This window comes from Equus przewalskii, chromosome 16 (assembly GCF_037783145.1).
Source record: "Equus przewalskii isolate Varuska chromosome 16, EquPr2, whole genome shotgun sequence".
NCBI classification, from domain to species: domain Eukaryota; kingdom Metazoa; phylum Chordata; class Mammalia; order Perissodactyla; family Equidae; genus Equus; species Equus przewalskii.
The window spans coordinates 6,405,580-6,431,892 of record NC_091846.1 but is presented as its reverse complement, the minus strand read 5'-3'; the positions used below and the strand labels follow the sequence as shown (position 1 = coordinate 6,431,892).

The 26,313-nt window shown below is 45.6% G+C and overlaps 1 protein-coding gene across 25 annotated transcripts in view; it reads right to left on the bottom strand.

The window, feature by feature from the left end:
• Positions 1-10,709: 10,709 nt before the first annotated feature.
• WASF3 (WASP family member 3) overlaps positions 10,710-26,313 on the bottom strand; it is a 122,049-nt gene continuing 106,445 nt past the window's right edge. For 13 of the 25 annotated variants that reach the window (XM_070578692.1, XM_070578690.1, XM_070578691.1 and 10 more), the window contains 4 exons: positions 22,228-22,403; positions 17,852-18,118; positions 16,116-16,483; positions 10,710-14,006 (listed from right to left, as the gene is read on the bottom strand). In XM_070578692.1, the coding sequence (XP_070434793.1) occupies positions 13,849-14,006; positions 16,116-16,483; positions 17,852-18,118; positions 22,228-22,403 (969 nt within the window). In that variant the 3' untranslated portion in view covers positions 10,710-13,848. Of the gene's footprint in view, positions 14,007-16,115; positions 16,484-17,851; positions 18,119-18,966; positions 19,134-22,227; positions 22,404-26,313 lie in introns of all 25 variants that reach the window. The other 12 variants (XM_070578705.1, XM_070578704.1, XM_070578706.1 and 9 more) reach the window with 1 other exon arrangement.

The following is a 26,313-nucleotide window of genomic DNA, read 5'->3' as shown; positions in this document are numbered from 1 at the left end:
TTTCAAACAACGTTGTGGTGAATATGTCATTTTGGACATGTGCAAAGAAATCTGAAACATATCCCTGTTCCAGTTACTAAAACATATCTCTCAATTACTAAAGCTGTATAACAATTACCCCAAATCTTAGTAACCTAACACGATGATGACACTTATTTTTGCTCAAATCTGCAGTTTCCAGGGCAGAGCTCCGCGAACCGGTCGCCTCTACTCCGCTGGACATCCGCGGCGGCAGCTCCTGCCCGCTCCCAGGGCCGGCAAGAGATGCTGGCCGTTGCTGCGACCTTAGCCTGGACCAGACCCTTGCCTGCGGCCTCTCCAGGTGGCCTGGGCTTCCTCACAACGTGGTGGCTGAGCTCCAGAAGCGGCATGCTGAGAGAGCCAGGCCTCGCTCCTCTTGCGACCTAGCCTCCAGAGTCAGGCAGGCAGCGGGCGGCCCCCAAACCCCACCCCGCTTCAAAGAGAGAGACATAGAGCTGCCTCTCCATGTGCAGTGGCAAGGTTCTGGAAGGGAATGTGGGCTCAGAAATACTGTGGTCACATTCCTGGAAAATCCAGTGTGCCACGGGTATACTTCTAGATATGGAATTGCCCCATCACAGGTATGTACAGTTTTAATTTTGACCGATGTTTGCTAATGCCCTTCAAAGAGAATGCGTACCAATCCGCTCCCAAACTCAGTGCACGAGAAACACGTGTGTTTTTAATGAAGGAATGAAAAAAGGATTGATGGAAAGAACAAATGAGTGAGTGAGCGAGCGAGGTGAACGCACGAACCTGAAGCTGCTCTTCAGAGAAGCACGTCATCATCCGGCCACTGGAGGGCAGTGTGTTCCCGCAGAAGCGTGGAGGCGCCTCTGAAAGGTTTATCCGGAACACTCCAGGGACATTTGCTTTAGGAGGAAGGGGCCAGAATCTCCCGCCATCCAGCCCCCCCCTTGCACTTGATAGACTGGAGCAGGGAAGACGGGAATCACAGCTTTCCATTTCTTTTGTTCTTTATTACAGGAGACCTCTGATTCTTGTTCAAAGTCCGCCCAGAACCACAGGCCCAGAGCTCAGAACTGACCTATCCTCTTCAGAGGCCTCAGGGGGGTTGAGGCAAGTCCTTCAAAGGCAGGTTTCCAAACGGTTTTAGTTTTAAGCCTGCAAATGCCGGGGATTGCTGGGTCCTGGGAGAACTGGAGATGTTGCCCGGCAGAGGCCCCCCTCCGGCACCTCCCCAGGGTGACTGCAGGCCGGTCGCTCCTTCCCACGCTGTCCTTCATGTAGGACCCTTGGGCGCTTCCAGGGACGGCTCGGAACCACCGAGAGCCACACCTCGCCTGCCTTGTCTCCCCCACCCAGAAAGGGCCGGTGGCCCAGGTGTGGCATCCTGGGGGCATCAAGCAAGGTTTTGCCCCCCAGATCTCCCCAGGCAGCCCCACCCTGCTTCTCTCTGTCCCCATCGTCTGCTTGCTGAACTCCACATCCTGAGATCCTCGGCCCACTCAGGTCACTCATCCGCACAGCGGCCTGTTTCCTGACATCCCCGCCTCCTCCCCTCGGTCCTCGCTGGGCCTGCTCTCGGAGACACCCACCTTCCTGTCTCCCCATCCACCCACTGGCCAGGGTGGAGCCACTGCTGCCCGAGCACAGAGCTGGCTGCGCACGAGCTGCTGGTGTTTCACACGGGGACGGGTCCCCAGCCGCAGACGGGTCAGGCTGAGCAGCCAGCCCTGCTCTCCCAGGCGGGCCCCACAGTCCGGTCAGCTCACTGCCTCCCTAAACACCACTTCTTACACACTGGCCGGGAAGACGCAGGACATTTTGATGATGCAGCTTTGATGTCAGCATGATTCCACTGCGTGAACTTACTAAAAAAGCGAATGAGGCAGTCGGATGTCACCTCAACCACCGAGAGCCAGAGCAAAGCTCAGGGCGGGGGGTGGGAGTCAGCTACAGTCCCCGGAAGCAGCACAGTGTTTCTGAGCGTTCAACAATTTGCTATTAGTCCAAGTCATGGGGTCAGCCAGCCTTTGCAGCCAGCCCTGCAGCCTGCCGTTAAAAGAGGCCACGCTGTCGCTTGCACCAAGCCCATCCACTTCGGGGAGGCCCTTTAGGCCCCAACCCAAGTGACGCAAGTCCAGCCCATTCGCCTTTGATGTCGCAGTCCTGCCTTAGTTTCGAGGCACTGCCGGCTGAGGGCCCACGAGCTGACCACCCAGGTCCTCTGCATGGTCCCTCCCAGCGCCTGGGGGCCGCGCTGGCGCGGGAGGAGCTGAGCCGCATCAAGCAGGCCTGGCTTGAACCTCAGTTCTGCTACCCGGGGCTGCTCACCTGGCCTCGGTTTTCTCACCTGGGAAACGGGCCACGGCCCTGCTCCCAGAACTGCTGTATGGAGTCAGGTGGCAGACACAGAGGTCCCAGTGGGATGCCTGGCACAGAGGGGCAACCTCGTAATGCAGGCGCTGCTCCAGCCTTGTGGGCCACACTCCCGGCAGGGTGGGTCAGCCCGAGATTCAGCAGCACTAATGCTGACGGGGTCACGGGCCTGCCTCCACCAAGCCCGGCCACACTTCTTTTCTTCAGCTGACCTATGGGGCCCTCCGGGAGGCAGCAATTGCTTCCTGCTATCCTCTGTCCTACAGAGGCGCAGTCTGAGTGTCAGGCCCTGAGAGCCATCCCCAATTAGGGCCAATCACCGAGTCACTCCGTGCTGGGTTAAATGGGACCCCAAGCTTCACCCCGCTCCGGTGTTGGTGGCCCCTACCACAGAGGGGCGGGCTTGTCCTCCTTTGCCCCCCGGCTGACGCTCATCTTCCCTGGTTAATGTCCACTGAGGAGCGGACCACAGGAAGCCCACCTCCCACCCTCACGAGTCCCGACGGGAGACATCTGTGCTAACCTACTTTCAAAATCTCTCTCGCAACAGCCTCAGAACAGACTGCGCGGCTCCCTCGCTCAATGGTCGCCAGGAATGACTCCAGCGGGTGAGACGGGAAGGGGTCGCTGGGGCACCGGCGCCACCCCACTCACCCCACCGCTCCCTGTGCGTCCTGGGCCATCAGGTTAAAGGCAGATGTGGGTCTTTTCCATAGCGAGGTTGCCCCCAGGGTGTCAGTCAGTCTCTTCGGCCTTTTGTCTTAGCAGAGGGCAGGTAACCATTATTACTAGGTGTGGGGCCAACCCAAGAAGGTTTTTCTGTTTCCCAGTTAAAGCCAGTTAACTAAATGGGGAAGGACACTCCTGGGGACCTCCCCCAGCAGGGTACCAGTTAGGGACCTGCCTGCTCTGGTCAGCTCCCCAGACGGAGACCCTGAGGGAGAGAACGCTTCCTTCTCCACTTCACTGCCGGTGTGACAGACCACCGCCAGCCCCCAACAAAAGCAGCCTGTAGAATGCGGGATCTAAAGAAAGTCAAAGAAGTGCCCTGCTTCTTGTGTGCCTCCTTTGATGCTGCCTGCACCAGCAGGGGCTGAGGTTAGAGGTCCCGCCACTGCCAGCTCCTGCCTCACACATCTGAGCTGCCTGGCAGAGGAGGATCATGCTGCCAGGAGCTGGCTGGATCTGGAGGGAAACCCACGAAGCAAACCCACCCAGGAAGAAGTCAGGGAGGGAAACGGGGCCATGAGGGGAGACGGGGGCATCCACGAGAGAAGCCTGGAGCTCCTGGGCTGAGCCGCAGCACCTGCCAGCGCCACCCCGAGGAGCCCACGGCGGTAGACCCAGAACAGACACTAGACTAACACCTCCCACTCCAGCCAGGGAAAGAAGGCCTATCCAGGGAGCGACATCAATGGGGACAGCCCAAGGGCAAAGATCAGACCCCAGCATTTCTCCTCCCTGGGTTTTGACGACAAGAGCTGAAAGGAGTTTCTACGTTATCTGCTCCAGACCATAAAGTCTCCCATGTGCTTTGTGCAGCCAAGACCCGTGGACAGAAACAAGTGAGAAATTGGGGGGCGGGTCAGCAGGTAGGGACAGCTGCTCTGAGAGGAAGACGGACTGGGCCACCAGGTGTGAAATTAGGATGGCAATTCTGTGTCCCTATACCCGAGGTCTAAAGATGAAAAGGACCAGGTCATAACTCAGTCACCCCGTGGGCACCAGTGCCCCTCTGCCACCACTCAGGCATTAGTGATGGGCAGCCCCAGACTCTGGTGGGGTCTGGGGTCCGGCGTCGAGCCCATTTGGTGTGATCAGTAGGCTGGACCAATAGCCTGGATCACTGCAGGTGGCATCTTTGGGCTCCCAGCAGCCAGGCAAGGTCAAGTGCTAAGATGGTATTTCTTAAACTTTGGTGTTCCTCTCTCCAGGTTACTGGGTAAACGTGGATTCCAGGATCCCCGTGCTCATCCCCGTTTGAGATGGAGCCCCCAAATCTGCATTTTAATATGCATCCCAGGTAACTCTGATGTGGGTGGTGTGGGAAACACTCTTGAAGAAAACAGACTCAGCGGATAAGACAGTGAAGGGGACGTCGGGCTCCGCTCCTTCTGCACCGGCCAGGACCACCTCAGCTCAGACAATTTCATAACCATTTCTGACAGGGCTTGCTCCTCTGTTAACTTCCTTGGGCTTCCACACCCCCAATGTTGCCTCAAAACTCAGGTGGCAGGGTCTGGTCAGGCAGGAAGTGAAAGCATTGGGGAAGAGGAGAGGAGGAAACCAAAAGCTGGCGGGGGCCGGGGGCGGGGGGAGACATGGAAGGATGGATGGTGATTGAGATGGAGGGTGAGGGCCACGTGGCTGACAGCCACTGTGAGAAAGGAGCCTGGCAAAAGGGAGGGTGGTGTAGGTAGAGGACGTCTTACATTGGAGAGTGACACGGGAGTCACCCAGAAACTGGGAAAGAAGGGGCACAGGGCTGGCTGGATCCCCAACAACGCTGCGGCTGGGTCCAAATGGCCTGAGACAGAGCTCCTGCAGCTGCAGGCGCTCATGGGTGGGGCGGCACGGGCTGTCAGGGTAGAGAATCCAATGGGACCCACTGTGTGCTCTTTCCCGAGACCTCGACCTCGATGCACATCGCGTCGGTACAACTCTCTAACTTGCAAATCAAATGAATGCCTAAGTCCTTGAAATGTGAAAGGCATTTCAAAGGAGCTGAAAGTTGACACCCTAACTTAATTATCAAGATCATAAAGTCTTGATTTCAACAGTGTAGAAGGTACATTTCGAGCCACAGTCAGGCACACACACAAAAGGCAACGTCTGATCCTTGTAAATGCTAAGCCACACTCACATTTTCAGGATGTGTAGGTCACATACTCTCAAATTGCTCAACTTCTATTTAAACTAGTTTTTGGCCAGAACAGCTGAAGCACATCCTAGAATATTAAATGCTTTTAAATGTCACTTCATGGTAAGTACCACTTGGTAGGTTTTATATTACTCTCAAAGGGCATATTTTCTTAATTTTTCTTCATGGTAAATCACCTACCAATTCACCACTTCTAACTAATGGTGCTGTATTTGAAGCTAATTACTCAAATCGCAAGCGCACAGGATGAACGCGGTGGGGGGTTCAGAAAGATGACATATGCAAATATTCCCAACAGAGAGCTATTGTGTTTTGGCAAATATACGTCCACGTGTCAGGTCTGTGAAGAAAGCATACTTTGAAAGCAAATCTCTTTATCATCTAAGCCCCTGTCAAGATACCTCTCAATTAACTATGTAAGTCTTCTCAAGCTTTTGACACACCTCTGTATTGTGTGTCTTCAGAGAATTCAAAATCAGACTACAGTGCAACGTGCTGGAACGGTGGGAGCACTTCTTGGTCTGAAGATAAGAAAATCAGATTGAGATGAGTCAAGCAGCGGTTTTCCAACTTTTAGGTAGTGGAACCCTTTTTTCAAATGAACCCCCAATAATAAAAAATAAGTAGTATTTTATTTGTATAGCTTTACTCGTAAATTTAAACTTATAATACTCAAGTGAAAACATTAAGGTTATTCTGGTGAACATAAAAATTTGAGACTGGGGTTAAGGCTGGAAATTTGTTAAAATAGTCTCAGTTTCCACATTATTTATGTACTATGTTTTGCTTGCACAGTTTAGAGAATATTCTGGTTCACAGACATAAGGACATGCAAATGCCAGTGTTTCACAGCACAGCACACAACCCTCGGATACCACTGGGTTAGTTAAAAAAGACGTCACAAGTCTTATTGCAGGGTCCTTGCAAAAACAAGTCTGCCTGGCAGAAAAACCAAAATGCTGGTCATCTCTTATAATCTGGTATTCAACAAGAGTCTGCATTTTAAAAAATTACATTTAACAATATTTTAAAAAATAAATGTTACATCAAATATTTATAAAATGAGGCTCCTGGGAATGGAGGACGAGCCCATTCTAGGCCAGTTCCTTACAGGTAACGATTATAAATGGACAAAACACATCTCACAACTACTGAAGATTCCCGGAATGGAGAGGAATCAGAAACAGAAAGTCATTGGAAGAGAGTTGACACTTGGAAGTCACTCTGGGTGCACTTCCTGCTTTTTTTTAATGGCTCTTTGCCTGAGGACAGGCCTCGTCCTGCCAAGCAGGGCAGCTAAACTTGAATAGAAAACCCAGTCTTGCTTAAAAAATAAGTGGACCAAGTTCAGAGTGAGCAGAGCAGACAGAAAGTGAGGGAGGACACTAGAAAGAAGAGCCAGAGGGGGATCCGAGAATTCTGTGCAAAACTGCCCAAACGTCTGGTTGACCCTGCAACCAGGCCTGAGCCAGGCAGACTCCGGGCAGCCTGGCTAAGCCAAAGAACCGAAGAGATTCCTGCGGTGGTCCATTGCAGGGGGCATCGTGCGGGAAGAGCGGGAGCTTAATTCTAGCCATGTTGATTGTTTCTCTTAAAAAAAATCAGTACAGTTACACGTCACTTAGTGTCGGGGATACGTTCTGAGCAGTACGTCATTGGGTGATTTCATTCTTGTGCGAACGTCATAGAGGGTACCTACACTAACACAAATGGTGTAGCCTACTACACACCTGGGCTACATGGTACTAGGATCATAGGACCACTGTCATACATGCAGTCTGTCACGGACCAAAACATCACTGGGCGGCAGGTGACGGTACTTTTCAGAAGAGCCTAACACAATCCAGACTCTCTAAAATGTATTATTCACAAAGTTTAGGATATGATCCAAAACTACTAGGCATGCACTCAGGAGAAAAGGCAATCAATAGGGCTTGATTCCAAAAAGATCCAGATGTTGGAATTAGCAGGCAAGAATTTTTAAAGAGCTCGTGTAACTATGCTCAAAGACGTAAAGGAAAACAAGCTTATAATAAGGGAACAAGTAGGAAATCTCCGCAGAGAAACAAAACAATAAAAAAAGAACCAATACCCAATTTAGAATGAAAAAAATAATGTCTGAATAAAAGATTTACTAGATGGGCTTAAGAGCAAATTGCAGATGACAGAATACAGAATCAGTGAACCTGAAGATAGATAAATAAAAATTATCCAATCAGCACAACAGAGAGAAAAAGAATTTTTAAATCAAAAGACCCTCAAGGAATTGTGGGCCAGCATAAAAGGTCTAATATATGGGTCATAGGAATAGAAGAAGCAGACAGAAATGGACAGAAAACATACTCGAAAAAATAATGTCCAAATATTTCCCAAATTTCATAAAAGACATAAATTTACAGATTCAAGCTCAGTCAACCCCAAGCAAGATAAATTAAAAAAAAAAAAAAAATCACATCGAAGGATGTGGAGTAACATTGCTGGTGAATGTAAAATAGTACAGCCACTTCTCAAAAGTCTGGCAGTTTCTTATAAGACTAAACATATACCTACCTGTAACAGAGCAATGTCACTCCTAAGTATTTATCCAAGATAGATGAACATGTATGTCCAGAAAAGACTTGTATTACTCTTATCCAAGAGAATGGATAAACCCTCTGTGGTATATTCATACAGTGGAACACTACTCAGTGATAAAAATGAGTAAATCACTGATTCATGTAATGACATGAATGAATTTCAAAAACATTATGCTGAGAGCCAGCCCTGATGGCCTAGTGGTTAAAGTTCGGCGTGCTCTGCTTTGGTGGCTCGGGTTTGGCTCCCAGGTATGGAACCACACCTCTCACCTCTCAGTAGCCATGCTGTGGTGGCGGCTCACATAGAACCAGAAGGACTCACAACTATACACAACTATGTACTGGGGCTTTGGAGAGGGAAAAGAAAAGAGAAGAAGATTGGCAACAGATGTTAGCTCAGGGCAAATCTTTTCCACCAAAAACAAACAAAAAAACAAGGAAACAAAGAAATCTTAAAAAAAAAAAAAAAGAATGGTTCTCAAGACTTTCCTAAAAAAGACAAAACATCATGCTGAAAGAAGCCAGATGCACAAGGGTACATACTGTCTTATTCCATATATATGAAGTTCTAGAAAAGGCTACATCAATCTATGGTAAAAAGAAAAACCAGAACAGTAGCTGCTCCAGGAACTGGGCTAGGAGAGAAGTGACTCTGAAAGGGAACGAGGGGAGGTTCTGAGGTCATAGTGATACTGTCTGTCTTGACGGGATTTGTGTTACACGAGTGTATACATTGTCAAAACTCATTGAATGGTACACTTAAGATGTGTGCATTTAACTAAGTATCTTTTACCTTAAAATACTAAATAAAAATATTAAATTCTAATTTATGATATGTATACTGAAGCGTTCAGGGTGAAGTATACTGGAACTTCCTTTGAAATGCATAAAATAAGGTGGATTGATGGATAGATGGATGGATAGATATGGGCATACGGGCATTTAGTGAACAATTTTCCTGTAGGTTTCCATTTTTTCATAATAAAATGTTGGGGTTGGGGATATTTACCTAACTCCTGACGGTCTGCTGTGGAACAGGCAGACCATAGCTTGAAAAGTGAAGCTAAGAGATCAAGCTTTGAGACCCAAGCAATGCAAGCAATGGCCAGTCTCCCCATCTTTATGCTAGGGAGCTGGACTAGCTGAGCACTAAGATGCCTTCTAAAGAGAATACAAAAAACCAAATACATAAGTAAAATAGATCTAAGATGCCTTCTAAATGTAATATTAGTACTGTCTAAGGCATGAGGCTGTCAAGACCAATGAATAACCAACAGGCTGCAAATATGGAGGGATTTTCTATACGTCCCTACCTGCTGCTGTGGTGTGTTTGCAAAAAGCTCCCTCAGCTCTGAGTGCTGGGCACGGGAAGGTTCCCACCATCTTTGTATCCCACCTCATGACACTTGCTCTTCCATTTTGCTAATACTTTGGTCCCATTATCACCTCATACTGTCCTTCCCACCTCAGGGAATGCAAATGCTGCTCCCGCTACTTACTGAGAAGCTCCTTTGCCTTCCCCTGGCCCCCGCTAACTTCTGTTCATTCTTAGGCCGCCTCTTCCCTGGGCCCACAGCCAGCCTGGACACTCCCCGCCCCAGCCCCAATGAAAGCAACACAGAACACGATCTAAATTACTCATCTGACAATATTTAACGTCTCTCTTTCTCTTTAGACAAGAAGTTCCATGAGGGCAGAGACTGGCTTGTTCCCTCATCTCCAGCAAGTGACCTGGAGACGACAGTAATGGCTCACACTCACCGAGTGTGCGCAAGTGTCAGGCGCTCTTCTTAGTGTGCTACATGTCTTACCACATATATGCTCGCTTAGGCCTTCAAACACTTGTTGGCAAAGAGCCCCCCGTTCTGCTTTATAAACGACAGTCACTCAATATTTGTCAACACCTGTTCAGCGCCAGGCGCTGGGCTTGATAAAGAGGCTGTAACAGGACACAAGAGGCCCCATGCCTGCTCACCGAGCTTGGTCTCTTGGGGAAAACACCAAACAAAGTGGGCTATGCATCCAGTGACAAGTACTAATAGGGAGGACACACATGGTTCCTGGTAAAATACCTCACATTTTTAAAGTTACACACAATAAACTTTCTTGTAAAAAAACTCTCAGAAATCCATCATTCACCTAATCATTCAACAGGAGCCGCTCACTGTCCAGGAGATGGGACCCTGTACTGAGGCTGTCAGGATATGAATGCAGTTTACACAGAACACAGTCTCGGGGGAGACCACGCAAAGAAGCCGCTTTGACACTGGGTGACACGGGCTCCGGGAGAGGGGGACACCATGTATGCGGGCAGCTCAAAGGTGGCTGTGAGAGAAGCCTCGACGCCAGGCTGCTTTCCCCAGCACGGCCCCACTCACCCACCAATCTCAACACCCACTTGCTCCCCACAGGCAACTCTACCCCGTGACTGAGTTTTCTGTCTACCGGGCCCTTGAGCGAGCAACCTGACTTCACTCTAGCTCCCTCATATACGTAAGAGAGAGGAAGCTCCTTTGACAGGATTATTTTAAGGGTTAAACGAAAGCATCCTATAAGCAATGAATGCTACAGAGTAATTAGTCACTGTTATTATCACGACTAGATGTGGTTAAAACACCTTTATCTTCTGAACATGTTGCTTCCTGCTCCCGAAATGGCTGCTGCTTTCTAACTGCGCTGGGGCTTCTCTGAGTCACTCACGGAATCCCACCTGAACTCTCGGCTACACACAGATTATGCAGAAATTTAAATGGAAATCAGAGTGGTATCTTTTGTAATCTAATAACGAAATTAAATGTCCTTAATTAAAAAGCCCACCCTCCCCAAATTCTAACTTTTCCTCCCCCAAAAGAGTTAAACATATAATACTATTATAAATAAGCAAAACCTTTTAGGGTTAAAAGTGTAACTTTATTTAGATGTTACTTGTACATAATCTATAGTAAGATATACAAACAGATAAAAATTGTTTAACAGGAGTGTTTTTTTAACACCACTTTAAATTCAATTTACAACAGCATTGGTAATACTCCAAGATGACAGATACTCTGATTTATAAAACGAAAATTACTTGCTACTCTGGCTGATACATTCCCACTAGTCTTTAATGGATTAAATGTATCATGTATTTCAGTTGCAAATTATTACAAAACTTTTACAACCTAGCCACTTGGTGCTCAGAAAAGATTCTGATATTCTAAAATTTACTGAACTGAAAATGTTAATTCTCTAATAGTATACTTACTAAAGAGAAACATAAGTGCACCAAATCTTATGGTTTGGGGTGAACAACAGAAAATCATGTGCCTTTGCTCAACCACATCGAGTCTGTGTAGCTAATGTGTGGTACTGAGTGATTTTCTCACCCCCTCTGCCTAAATCTACGACATGAGAAAAAAGCTTACAGGAAATTAAACTCAAATATATATGGAGAAAAAACTGGGGACAATTTAAAATAACCTTACTATATATAACTACTTTAAAATGTAAAATTCATAGATATGAAATATACTTTTAAATGTTTTTTTCCATTTTTTTCGTAAATCCTTTTTGAAAATGAAAACTGAAAATTCAAAATCTTCACTTTCTCCTTTTCATGTAATACCATATTAGACAAAGCCTGGACTTAAATTTTAGAATAAATCAAATTTGCTGAGAAAAATACTGCAAAAATAATCTAAACTGGATTTTAGTCCTTTTCCATTCTTTTAAAGGCTATATAACACATCAGGGCAACAGCTTTTTCACAGTCAGAAAATCAAGCTGAAAATAACTGGTTGATTAAGCTACAGGAAGACAACTAATAATTAATAGGCTTATGAATATTTATGAATAAAGTGCCACTAATATTACTGTACTAGATATAAACAGAAGAAATCCTGACATGGGTGGTAGCTTTATGCATTCTCTCCATCCTGAGAAGAGAAGGAACATAGAAAACAAAGAAGCATTACCGAATACAAGTTCTAGAATTATACAGGGAGCTCCTAATTCAACATAACAATAAAGACAAAACATTGTAATAAACACAAAGTAAGACTATAATGGTAAAAGTCCCAAGAATAATGCCAACACAGTAGGCCTCTACATGGAGGGGGAAAAAGGAGAGAAATTAGAGAGAGAAACTTAAAAGTTCATTAATGACTATTACTTATATTCAATAAAATTATGGTGACAGCCAATTGGTGACTAGCTCCAAGAAACAGAAACTCAAGAGGCTGTGCCCAAGATGCTCGTCTGGCAGAGGAGACTCAGCTGCCCTGGTGGAAACATGGGCTTGGAAAGAGGACGCAGACATTAGGCATTTTAGAGTTTCAAAATCCATGTGACTAAAATCCAGCGGACAGGCTTCATGTGATGACCACCCACAAACCCCCAAGTGTGCACTCAGTGACATGCAGACAAGATTTGGGGGGCAGCCTGATTTCCTCAGGAGAACTCAGTAACAAAAACCCATGAGTCACATCCTGTTTACATTCCTCCATCAATACAAACAACTGTCTTTAGCTAAAGATGCCTTCGCTACAACAGAGTCACTAGTAACTGCAATGCGTCTGAAATGCTGTACACAGGTAAGAATCCCCTAGTTAGTAAAGTGTCTTAGTGTCTTTGTGAAATCATATCTACGGTGAAAGCCTGGGGCATTTATCTACTCTAAACAAGCAGTTATCCTTCATCTGGAATTACAAAATATAAGCTCTCATTCACGGGTTTCCCAATGGTTCGCAGTCGCCAGGAAAGCAAACCCCATGGGACTCTCATATTCCCGTGGGGAAGAGTGACAGGAAGGGCAACGGTGAGAGGAGACGGCCTTGCCACGGCTACAGGTCTACTCCAATCTGAGGTACTTCTGAAAACGTAATGTGCCAACGACAACATTAGTGAGGACAGAGAACGTGTGCTTCTAGGAGAGAGCGAAGGCCCTACTCGGTGATTGATCCCTAATCTGGCCGCAGCACCAGGAAATGCGAATAGCTGTCAATACCTACTTTCATCTAAGTCTAAGCTTTTAAAATTCAGCACAAGTGGAGTGAGGTACCACGTGAAGCGCTCTCTGCAGCACGCTGAGGAGCTAAAACTCCAGCTGGCCGCACCCGGGACAGGGCTCCGGGAAATAACATGGGCAGGTCTCCTGTGCTCCCCGGGCTGACACCCAGCAGCTCTGCCCACCTCGGCCCTTAGCCCCTGACCACTCGTGTCTGTGCTGGCGGGCCCCCAAGCCGAAGCGGTGTCAAATGTTTGAGTGTCATCCCCAGTGGCCTCTGGAGGAAAAAGAACCCTGTTCTTCATTTTCATTCTGATTGAGCTGCTGAAACCTCTTACAAACATCATCAAGAAGCAGGGACTAAGTGAACGCCCACAGGGAATCCTGCCTGAAAATGACCCTTCCAATTTCACACTTCATGAGAGCGTGCAAAGAAAATGAAATTCTTCAACAGAACATCCAAATTCACACAGAGGATACCAAGCAAAACACTGAAAGCAGAAACATTTGATTCTCCTTACTTGTTAAACCTCTCCCTCTAGAACCAACTTCTTCTGAAACACGTTAAAAAAACAAAAGTTGAAACAATATCACTCACTGATTGGAAGACATCACTCTGACACACAGTCGTTAATCTTGCAAAGACCTAACACCAGGCAGCTTCACAAACACAGGGCAAGTCTGCAAGATTATAATGATCAGTGAGAGTAAACCCAAACTGCACTGAACACTTTCATGGCCAAGAAAAAGGAAGCAGAATGCTGTTTCAGGACAACGCAGTAGTTACAGCGCATTTCCTCATGTGCAGCACGAGTTGCTATGTTTAGTGGCACTTAAGTATTACACAGTAAATACTGAAAAAACCCAGAAGTTTTGGATGTGCAAAAGCAATATCACATTATTAATACAAAAGTTGCTAAGCTACAGGATTATAATATCACTATGTGAGTGCTGAGACCACTTAAGATCTTCGATACACTTCCAACACACGGTCTCCTGGTGGGCCACCGGCCTCGTCACCGAGCTGTCCCCTGCGCACAGCCTCAGTCGGACCAGTCGTTCTCATCGAACTCTGAGTCGTCGTCGGAGTCGCTGTACTCCACGGCAATGCGCCGGGACAGGATGGTGGCCACGTCGTTCCCGACCGGCTCCCGCCGGGCCTCCTGCTCTCGCTGCTCCTGCACCTTCTTCAGCTGAATTCCTGAAGACACGGCACACAGTGGAGAGTTAAGACCCTCTGCCTGCTCCAAATTAAAACAAACTAGCAAGTCTGTTTGACTTTTTTTTTTCTACTGACACTAAGGATAAAAAGTTTTGGAAATTTGAGAGGAGGAAAGCTTGGGAAATGGAAGTTTCATGACTAGAAAAAAGACTGTGCACTCAAAGTCCTAAGTTGTTTATAGCAAAGTAACGTGTTGAAATATAAAAAAATTAAGTAGAATTTCTGTGCACGTGTACACCATGTGGAAATGGCAGAGGTGCACTATCCAGTAAGGCAGCCACCAGCCATGGGTGGCTATGTGATGGTAAGTTTATTGTGGCTACTGGCTACCCTCCTGGACCATAGAACACGGAACATTTCTACCATTACAGAACACTTTCCTGGACAGCGCTGTACTCTAAAGGCTTGGGGACCAGTGTTCTACACCAGTAGCTCTTGACTAACCTGGCGAGGTAACAGAGAAACCTCTGTTTCAACATTTATTGTTGAAAATGAATATAAAATACAATTGTCTACTCTCTTGCTTAATAAGTAACAAAATATCTGATGATTTAATGTATTAATTGTTTAACTTTTGAAATAATTTTAGATTTACAGAATAGCTGTAAGACTGGTAGAGGAACATTCCCATATATACCCTACACCCAGATTCCCCACCTGGTAACACCTGATCACATTTGTTTTGGCAGTCGTTCTCTGTCATTCTCATTTATACACACGCACATACTTTTTGCTGGGCCATTTGAGAATAAGTGGCATATAATGTCCCTCTGCCCCTGAAATACTTCATGTATAATTCCTAAAAAAAAATAATGTTCAAGACCAGACTACTAGCACAGATACAATCTAATAGCATAGATTCAATAATACCATCTATTCTACAAATTTTATTTCAATTTTGCCAATAGACCTAATATAGCAAGTGAAAAGCATTCCACCAGGTTCGGGATCCAATGCGAGATCACCCATGGCATCAATTGCCACGCCTCATTAATGTCCTTTAATCTGGGCAGCTCTCCAGTCTTAGCATTTTATGACCTTCACGTTATTGAAGAACACAGGCAACTCTTCTGTAGAATGTCCCTTGATCTGGGTTTGTCAGAGGTTTCCTCACAATCAGATCCAGGTTACGTGTCGCTCTTACTGGACAGGGCTTACAGGCGTGAAAAAGCAGAACTACTGTCGTACTATGACCCCAAATTCCTTATCAACCAGGTGTTATAACTCTGGGACTCTTTTCTTGACAAAATCAAAGTGTGTCAAAGATGTTCTAGACACACAGAGAGCCCTGGGACCTGCAGGAAGGCGTGTGTGCCTCACTCAGGCTGCTCGAGCAAAGGCAGCGGCCGTACCGTCCTGTCCTGTGAATGATGCCGCTGCTGCTGCAGCCAGGCTCCCCTGAGTCATCCCCACACAACTGTGACCGAGAGGCATGCAGCACCCCTGCATGAGGAACGCCTGGAGTATTCCCACAACCTCAGGGTGGCCCTTGACCGCCAGAGCCACGCCCTGGGGTGAAGAATAAGTGATGTGGAAGAGACGTCCAATGTGGCTCTGAGGGGCAGGCCCACATGGGTAAGCAGCCGGGCTCCCACCCTGACCTGACCAGAGATGCTCTACTTCTGGATGTTTCATGTTCTGGGGTTCAGTGCAGGACTTTCATCTGACAAAAGAGATTTGCTGCTGAATAAAGGTTGAAAAACTACTGGCTGAGCGCATCGAGCTAAAAATATGAAAAGTCGAGGACATATCCTAGATTTTTTTTAAAAACTAGATCACTGATATGAGCTCATTTTCTTTCACTTATACTTTTACCCTTAGAGTAGAATGCAGAGAAAAGATCCAACTAATTAATGATCACTTTGATTACCTATTGCTAGTCAAGTAAAGCTTCCTTGAATTCTCAATTCTTTATCATTACGTAAAACACACTTACTATTTAAAAAAAAAATCAAACAAGCCTGCTGTAATTTTATTCTAAAAGATGACTGAGTGTAGAGAGTAGATATTTGAAGAAGACTAGGATGTAGCTGGTTGGAGACAGTGAATCTCTCTGAGGACGCGTGTGCATGTGGGTGCTCCACTTACCCATTCGAATAGCAGCAAGCAGATCACTCCGGGCGTCACTTATCGGTGGTTGTGCAGTGTCCTGTCGCTTTGCCTCAGCTACTGGGGGGCCATGCATGGGGGAGGAAGAGAGAGAAGAGCCTGCACCAGGGGGGCCTGGTGGGGGCGGTGGGGGGCCCGGAGGAGGCGGGGCTGTGACCAGGAGCCCCGAGGAGGGAGGGTGGGGAGGAGCCGTGTAGGAGGAGCCAGCCGACGCCGGGAAGGAGGGCTGCATGGGAATCTGGAGAGGACTGACGAACGCAGTCTGTGCTGAGGGAATCACGGGAGGCGGCGGTGGGGGCGGCGGTCCGGAGGGGCTGTAATACTCAATTATCTGCGCCGGGAGCATCCTGAAAAAGAGACGAAACACACAGTCACCAAAGCAGCAACAGAGGTCACATCCCCTGAGCTTCGCATATGCCTCACAGAAAGGCTCCCCCCAAACACAATACATCCTGTCATTTGAATTTAAACCATGGCAGGATGTAAATATCCACACAGGGCCAGTTATTTCCACAGGTCTACATTACTCACTATGATGGAACTCAAGATCATCTACTGAAATGTGCCAAAAAGATAACCACTCAAAAAGTCATCTTCTGCGGAATGCTAGAATAAAATAGTTGAGGGCAGAGGTTAAGAAAAGCAGCAAAAAGGCATCCTTTATACCAGGCATCTCAGAAGTGGGTGACTCACAAACCTGTCTTAAAGGGTTCTGTGGTCAATCAGATTCGGAAATTTCTGTATTTTATATCCCATCCCATGGAAATCCCCAAACCCACAATGCCCATTAGAACATCAAATGCTTTGAAAAGTCCTACACCAAGAAATCTGCTGTATTCTATTTAGCCAAGGGTTTTCCAAACCAACTAGACCAGAGACCCTGTCCGTCTTTGCCTGACACTTAGTCACAGCCTCAGAACACACTTGAGAATCCCGACTTAGAGAGAACCCAGGACTGTGTGGGCAGGGGGAACATGGCTGAAAGTTGAGGGACACAAGTTTAGAAAGTGAAGCATGACACTCTGGATTAAAGAATACACTTGTTAACGGAAACACGTATTCAACCTTCCTGGGCACTGACTTTGAGGAGACTAACTCTTTAAGGATCAGGGTCAAAGCGAAAAATGAGGGCACTAAAGACAGCCTGCTAGAACACAGACAGGTGCTTAAATTAAGAAACATTTGAACATGAGGGTCTTTTTCAGGAGGTGTTTGAATTCTACTCCAATGACAGAAAACAAGAGAGACTGGTGCCAGAATAATGTCAGGGCACCAAGAGACCACGAAAGGAGATTGTCCAGCCAAGCATAAGAAGTGACGCCTGGGGTGCTGTGTTTTAGTTTCCATCTGTCATATTTCTCTGCGGCTCACCTAGGATATGTAAAGAAACTTCAGGATGTAGGACAGGTTCATAAAATTGGCATATCATCCTTTATCAACACCTTGGCTTAGGATCCATTCAAATATACACAAATATGTGTATAAAGGGGATGTGTACGTGAATATAGACACAAACCTGAGATTTATCTGTAACAAAAAAGGGGAGTGTTGACACTATATTTTTTAACATAGAATGTGTCATAACTGATAGTATCTCCATCCAGTCATTCCTGGCTGCATTCTGGCCTCTAAAGTATGACTGTTCGGTTAAAATTCTTACACAGCACACAGCAAGATTCCAAGCAGCGAGCAGAGCACAAGGCATTCTGAATTACCCGTAGTCTGCTGGAGCCATGGGTGCAGAGGCCTGCGACCCCTCTGTGGCCTGTGGCGGGGGTGGCGGTGGCGGCTGCTGAGGTCTGTTCAGGGCCATGTGCCTCGCCGAGGCAGAGGGCGGTCGGTACTCATGCTCGGGGGCCTGGCTTGCGGGCCCGTGCGGTGGCGCCTCGCCGGCAGCGTAAGAAGGCGTCACAGGCTGCGGGTGCAGAGAATGGTTGGGAGTGGCCGGATAAGAGTAATCTGTAATATCCGATGCGTGGGACCTGAGGGTCAAGAAAAAGGGGTGGAAGAAATTTAAAGTAAGTTAAAAAGATTTCCCCTAACAGGCATAAGCATATATTTGAACAATAACATTGCCAGTGCACAGAAAGCACACATTTATTTCTTCTACTATCAACTAAGTCCAGCCCCGTGCGAGCTTCCAAGCAACAACGTAATTAGGACTTTAGCAGCAAGCCCAGGGTTACACGGATTCAGAGTCACAGCCTGGAAGTGAGTCAGGCAGAGATCGGCAGGCGGGAAACCGCAGAGCCCCATTTTCAGAATATTTCAGCACACTTTTTTCTCAGAGAGAAGGCTACAAGATAAATTCCATTTAATTTAAAAACAGCATCTAAGACAGAGGATTTCAGTGGCAATGAAACTGACAGTATATAATTAGAAATTATAAAATGGCAGGTGAACTGGATAAACATTAACAGTAAGATCAGAAAAAGAAATCAAGAATGCAACACAGTGAATTGTGTTTTTCCTAAACAGAAGAAACCTGTTTAGCCAAAAAACAAAGAGAGAATGTGGTGCAATATGGAAAGGCCTTCCTGCTTCCTCTGAATGCGCAGTTGAGCGAGGCTTGGAAAGGAACAGAAACCTGGTGTTAGTTCGCAGGGCTGAGCGAGAGGCCGGTGCCCGGACGGCAGCGGGCCCCTGGAGGGAGCGTGGGAACCCGGGAGAGCCGCAGCCGCACAGCGCCATGGGCGTTAGTAACAGGTAGTGCTCCCGGCCCGGGTTACGGCTACAGGACACGCTGTCAGTAGGGGTTGCACGTCCTCCCCTGACGGCCAAAGCAGGACAGAAACCAGGGCTGGGAACCCAAGAAAGCAAAACGACAAACCCTCTGGCCACTCTGTCCTCTTTCGTGCTCCCTGCCTGCTCCAGTTTCTTTGCGTCACTCATAAACTCAATGCCCATTTTCCTTCTCTCCCACTCTTCTCTTCTTGTTCTTACTTTTCTCACATTTATTTGCAGGTTTCTGTTAGGATTCAGCTTGTGTTTCTCTCTCTGAAGGAAACAGGCAAACACACATTGGGGATGTGGAGGGAGCGAGGAGGACACCCACGAGCTTCCACCTGTGGATTCAGACGCAGCCTCCCTTAAGCGGAGCGTGGCGCAGCCCAGAAAGGCTTTCTAAATGAGAAGAGACTGCTTTCTTCTTTTTTCTTCCCTAATTGCAGCATAAATTCTAGATTACGGTGAGCTTATGACTGTCTTTCGAACTATGAAAACTTCTGGCAAGTGAGTTAAAAATACGTTTAATGGGGGAAGCAGGTGAGTGTATTTAGATTTAGCAGAGTTTAAAAATGTAAACACCTAAAGCTCTGAAGTCACTGATGACGTGTGCTTGACTCTGTATGTGTGACTGCTACAGACTGGGCACAACCTTCTAGAGGAAACAAAGTTATCTAGCTAAATACACAGTGCTTCTGATAAGATGAGGGGCCAGAAATTACAAATATTCTGGCATAATTTAGAGTGCTGTCCTTATAAGGCAGCTTTGTGACACCAGGCCAAAAGGAGCGAATGACGGCGGCGCAGAAGGAGGGAGTGAAGGACGGCAGTGTGTGTGAGGTGGACAAGCACTGTGGCAGTGTGCGGGAGGGCAGGACTTCGACGAAGGGCAGGCAGGAGAGGCGACTGGTGCACTGAGGAGTGGACACGGACATAACGGGGACACCAGTGGGCTGGAAGAGACAGGAGGAGGAGGGCAGCTGCGGGGAGAAAAAGACCCCCGACAGGAAGGTAGGAATCAGCCACAGATGACACTGTGCCAATGTGGAGAGGAGTGGGGTGGTCCTGGCGCTTCCTGCTTGTCAGTAATTATCTATTACAGAACACAGAGCTGGCGGGAGTGAAGACGACGTGGAAACGAGAAGTACAGCAGTGGAGACCCGGGGGAGAAGGAAATGAATCTCCCAGGGTCTTGTGGGGAGACATGGGCAGAGCAGGGTGCTGTAACACAGGGCCAGGAAGGATGAGGAAAAACACAGGACGGTCAGCATGGAGGTAGCGCTCCTCCTGAATAACAGTGACAGAGAGCAGCGGGCAAGCATTTCAGCAGTTCCCAGCCTAAGTTCACACTTGGAATCAAACACTCCTGACCATCTATAGAGACCACAAAAATTGATGATTAGTCTATATGGACTGGGTCAAGATCTATTACTTATACGAACAGCTTATACACATGCCATGAAATCTGACATTCAAATTTCCCTCAGTCATCCTGGATACATACATTAAAAACCGTGTTTTTAATAATACTTAAAACATGAATATAAGAAATAAAAAAGTCAAAAGATAGAAAACATAGAGCATGATTTCAATTTTGTAAAAGAGAAACACACTTGTGCACAGAAAGAAGACTAAGGAAAGAAATACAATAAAATGCAAACAGTGGCCTCTTTAATAGGATTATGGACAGCATTTTAATTTTTCCTGTAATTTCCAAATATAAAAAGATAATCTAATTTTATAACAAAAAAGTGATACACTTAAGTAAAATAAAAAATAAAAATGTCTTAATTAATTTAAGGGACGTAATCCAAGCTCAGTGATGAATTCTAATCTATTTACCTGGTGCACGAACATAGTGAGAGGCCATAGGGAACAATAAAAGACAAAAGGAAATTATAAAGAAATAAAACATATAATTCCATTTGCTTTTCAAAAAATGAGAGAAAGATATATCTAAATAACATAAATATGAAGGCAGAATACTAAATAATCTGAATTACCATCAATTTTAAACCCAACATGGATCAATCTAATCTCAGATGCCAGAATGAATATCAATCATTCAACTGAGGATTTTTAAAAATCATTTTCTCTCTGTACCTATTGAAATAAAATGAGTATATATGTAGTATTACAAAATAAAGTGTATGTTTTGCATGAGTAAACAATCACAACTAAAGTAGTTGGGAAAAAAACGAAAAGCAAGTTGACACCCTGGGGGCCATCAAGTTCAAGTACTCCGCCCCCCCTCCCCCCACCCCCAGCAAAGAACTATGGGCAGAATTGTATCATCATCTTATTTTCTATAGAAATAAGCTGACAAAAAGATTCAAACTTGAGGTTGGAGCTCAAAGTCCAATAATTTTCTAATATTTAACAGATAACAGCTTGTACAGAAAAATTACCTAGAACTTGCCTCGTATCCAACCAATGACTACAACCCTTCTACGGCAGGAATATTTACAGGCACTCCAAATGTTAAGCATCTTCTGTATGCAGAGTCTGTGCTAAGCACTGAGGTTATAAAGATAAAAACTTTTTAAAAAGGACAGATACAACACAATGTCCAGGTTGTGGCTGGTTTTGAAAACTTCTCGGATCGTGTACAAACTCTCCTCACATTTTTTAGTGCTGATGGAAGGCTCTGAGAATTCATGCAAATGGAAGATGACCCCTTCACAAAAGCAGAAATAGGAAATTAAACCCTAAGTTAAAATTGACTAGTCAGTTCCTCTCGTTCAACGAATCCCTTTTGCGACAAATGTGACTCAGTGACCACATCATTCACACCTGCAAGAAATATTTTTACTTAATTGCTAACAAATTTTTAAAGTAAACTCCAACAGAATTCTTCTCCTGGAATTAGAATACGTAAGATTAGTGAACCGAGGAAATAAGCGTCTCCTTTGTTCATCACTTTCTGAAAAGGTTATCGAAAATGACAATGAAGTTACTCCTTAATCACATCAATTGCCACCTATCAATCATTTCTAGACACCGAGGGCAGAGGAAATTCAACATTCTAAGCTAAAGAGGAGGAGAAAGAATCAAATGGTTATTAAAATTAAAATGAACTTCATTGGCAGTTCCTAAGCCCAAATTCAGAATTGATGTTATTAAAACACTACATCTAGATTAACTGAACAATAAAGGTAAGTCAGAGATGGAAAATCATACAAAGTAACCCAATGTAAAATAAAAGTTTTAAAGTATTATTTCAAAATTTAAAAATATATATATTTAATTTTTAAGGAAAGTTTTGAGACATACTGTCGGTCATATAAACACCAAAGCTACTGGTGCATTTCCAATTTATAATAAACCAAGTACTACTCAGAGGCTTTGCCACAAGACACACACACACCTAGTGTCTGGGGACAGGGATCCCTCGGAAGACGCTCCGTGGTACACACTCTGAGACAACCTGTTGTCGGGTCTAAGCTCTTTGTCATATGCCATCATATTCCACTCCTGGCGCCTGTTTCTGGCTTTTCTAACCTTTTTCACCTCACGGGTTGTGCCATCTATACGCTTTTGCTCCTGATGTCCAGGAAAAGAAGGCAAGCATGCCGAGACAGAAGGGAAGGAAAAGAGCAGGTTAATGCAGTTGTAACGCACAGGTAACAAGCCTGACGTGCACACAAGAGACATCCCCATTCCATTCACTCCAACGTCAAGAAAACTCTAACACAGACCCAACAAAAATAGCTACACTTAACTGTTCAACCTAAATAAGCGGAACTTACTGTGATGCAACCGCAAGAGACGTTCCCACCCTTTTTGGTAAGGAATCCTCACTCTCCTCGGCTTTCAGCTGTTTGACACGTACTGTACCTGTTAGCTCTGTATTATACAGACGACATCAGGCAACACCACCCAGAGAAATCATTTCCTACCACTACACAACTCTCACTGACTTGTTAACATGCAATCACCTTGCAAAAAATAATTCAAAATGTTCTATTTCCAGTTTCTATGATTATTACAGAATATTTAAGCTAATCTTGCTAACTAGCTTAACATAAAACAAAAACAAGAAACAACTTACCTGCCCACACAAAGAATCATGCTTGCTCTGGTCCTACTTTGCCAGCAAAAATGGATTCAACACATACATAGGTGCTTCTTTAAAGGTGAGGACAGTTCTTTCTATGTGTGTTAACAAGTTTTCCCTGCTCCCCTCATAAGATCTGCTGATCTTTAAGAGAACTATGTGCTTTTAAGTCCTACGCTCCTTCTACGGGACCTCCACGCATGGTTTCACAGAGTACACACTCAGTAAATGTGACTCAGTGCTCGAGCCCCATGAGCTTACGGTGCCTACTATGCCCCCGGCACTGTGCCAAGCACTGATGACGCAAATAGCAAACAAAAAAGGGACAGGTATCTGCCCTCATGGAGCTTGCTGTCCAGTGGGGGAAGCCTACAAAATCATACACATAAATGTCTAATTACCAAATGTGGAAAAAGGTTTAAATGCATTACAAACAGAATGCTGTCTAGTCTGGAAGTCAGGGATGGTATCCTGGAGTGCGTGAGAGACAAGATGTGTAGGGTGAGTAGGCACAAATTCTGCAAAGGAGTATGGATGAGACATGTGCCAAGAGCGGACAGAATGTGCAACAGCTCTGAGAAGGAAGGGGAGAGCATCACATTAGGAGAAGTGAGAGAAGGTAACGGGTGAATTAGGGTGAATGGCTCTCAGGAGCTGAAGGGCAGGCAAGACCTTGAAGGATAGGTTAAAAATGTTGTTCTTTATCCCAAGAGCAGTGGGAAACCACTGAAGAATCAGAAGGGAAGGGATGACATACCAAGGCATTTGTAAAGATGCCTGTGGAGAACAGATAAAGGAGAAAGGTAGGGACACCAGTTAGAAAGCTACCCAGGTGGTAGGTGAAAGGAGGGCAGACGGCTCACGGCTGGTAGCGTGACAGAGAAGTGGACCGCTTTTGAGGTATTCAGGAGGCGTAGGTAATGTACTGGTGAAGGATGTGAACGTGAAATTCCCAGAACATATATAAATGGTTAATAAAGATATTATTAACTAATTTGTGTAACACAAATTAAGTTTTTTTGAGGGGGCGGAGGTCACCAAAATAACAATAATAATATCCAGGACAGGAGTAAGCTTGCTAAGAGTATAAATTGGTTCGTCTTTTAAAGGTCAGGGACAATATGATGGTATCTTTCAAAATTTAAAACCCACATTCGACTTCTAGGAATTTATCCTGAGGACATGAGTACACATGAGTACAGGGGTACGCACTGCAGTACTGTAACAGCAACAAGCTAGAACAACCCAGATATTCATTAATACAACAACAGGTAAATAGTTTATGAAGCATCCATACCTTGGAATACTACACAACTGTTAAAAAGAATGAAGTACATCTTTAATGATGTCAATATATGTATAACATATGTATATGTCTGTATGTGTGTGCATAAGTCATGTGTAGTCCAATTCTATGTATATAAAAATACTTTGTGAAATGTATATGCATATATTTATGAACGCTTAAAAGGTTGGAAAATATGCACACCAAACTGTTAACAGTGGTTAGTTATGCTCGGGGAAGGGAGAAACTTATCCCCAAGTTTTCTAAACTGATTTATTTCCCTCAGTGTTATCTGAGCATTTTACAACCAGCAGTATTGTTTGTATACTTTTAAAAACCAAAAGAAAAAAGAGAAGGAGATTTCAATGTGATTCCAATACACGTCCTGATTAAGCAGCTCTGTATTAAATGGATAACTACTGCCCTTACTTTTAAGAGGTGTACACTCACATATTTAGGGATTAAGTGTTAGGATATCTGCAACTTTCTTTACAACGTTCAGCCCCCAAATCTACCCATCAACACACATGCGACACATACACGTGAACCAACTCTGACAAAATGTTAACAGTGATGCATCTATACTCCCAACCACACTGGCCTACATCAAATCCCTAGCATATGCCACACTGTTCCTACTCCAGGACGACCTGAGCTACCTCTGCTCAGACTGCTCCTCGACGCTGAAGCACCCCCCCCCCAGCATGCCCTCACCCCCCAGCATGCCCTCAGCCCTCCAGCATGCCCTCACCGCCCAGCATGCCCTCAGCCCTCCAGCATGCCCTCACCCCCCCAGCAGGTCCTCACCCCTCCAGCATGCCCTCACCCCCCAGCATGCCCTCACCCCCCAGCATGCCCTCACCCCCCAGCATGCCCTCACCCACACACACGCTCCCACACACCTACTGCTGCAATGCTGTCATCCATCCTGGGATCTCGTGAACGACCCTCGAGAGAGAGGCCTTCCTTGACGCTCCACTTCATTCACATTATTCCCCCACCTTGTCATCTCACCCACAGCACCCCATTTTTTTCCTTCACAACAATCCAGCATTGTAACTACATACTTACAACTACATATTTATTTGAATAATTATATTTTTTAGTGTTTTTAAACAACGAAACTAAGGAAACTTAAAGTTCAAGAACAGTGGATTTCTTATCCCCAAATTTTCCAAACTAATTTTTCCTCCAGATAAATTTGTTAGTTCCAAACTGAAAGTGACTTGGGCTCCTGAAATCCCGGGAGATGAAGGATATCCTGCCTCATCTTCTATTCCTATATAAAGCAGATTTGTACTAGAATTTTCAAATTTCTCTGCCTCTTTATGAGTTCCAGGGGCTGCATGATAATTGTCTCCCACTATACTCTAATCTTCACAAGGCAACAGCTTTCTTTTTCACCACTGTGCATCCAGCATTTAAAGGCATTAGAAACAAAAAGACTCATTCTATAAATGAATGAATAGGAAATTCTTATCAGAACTTTATGTGTTTGAGGAACAGCAGAATGAGACAAAACAGTCAAGTAAATGACAAGTAATTTTAAAGACACAATAATCATATATAGATTAAGACTTTTCCTCTGAAGAACACTGGCGAAAAAATTAAATACTTTTGCCAAAAGTACTTCCCTGAGAAGGGAAACCTGGAAGGATGTGTAAAAGGGGAGGCATGTTCAGGGGCTGGCCCGGTGGTGGAGCAGTTAAGTTCACATTGCTCCAATTGGGCGACACGGGCTTTGACGGTCCGGTCCCTGGGTGTAGACCTAGCACTGCTTGTCAAGCCATGCTGTGACAGGTATCTCACATATAAAGTAGAGGAAGATGGGCACAGATGTTAGCCCAGGGCCAGTCTTCCTCAAAAAAAAAAAAAAAAAAAAAAGGACAGGCATATTTTAAAGGCAGGTACTCTTTTTTTTTTTTCTGCTTTATCTCTCCAAATCCGCCCTGGTACATAGTTGTATATCTTAGTTGCAGGTCCTTCTAGTTGTGGCATGTGGGACACTGCCTCAACGTGGCTTGACGAGCAGTGCCATGTCCATGCCCAGGACCCGCCGAACCAGCGAAACCCTGGGCCGCCACAGCAGAGTGCACGAACTTAACCACTTG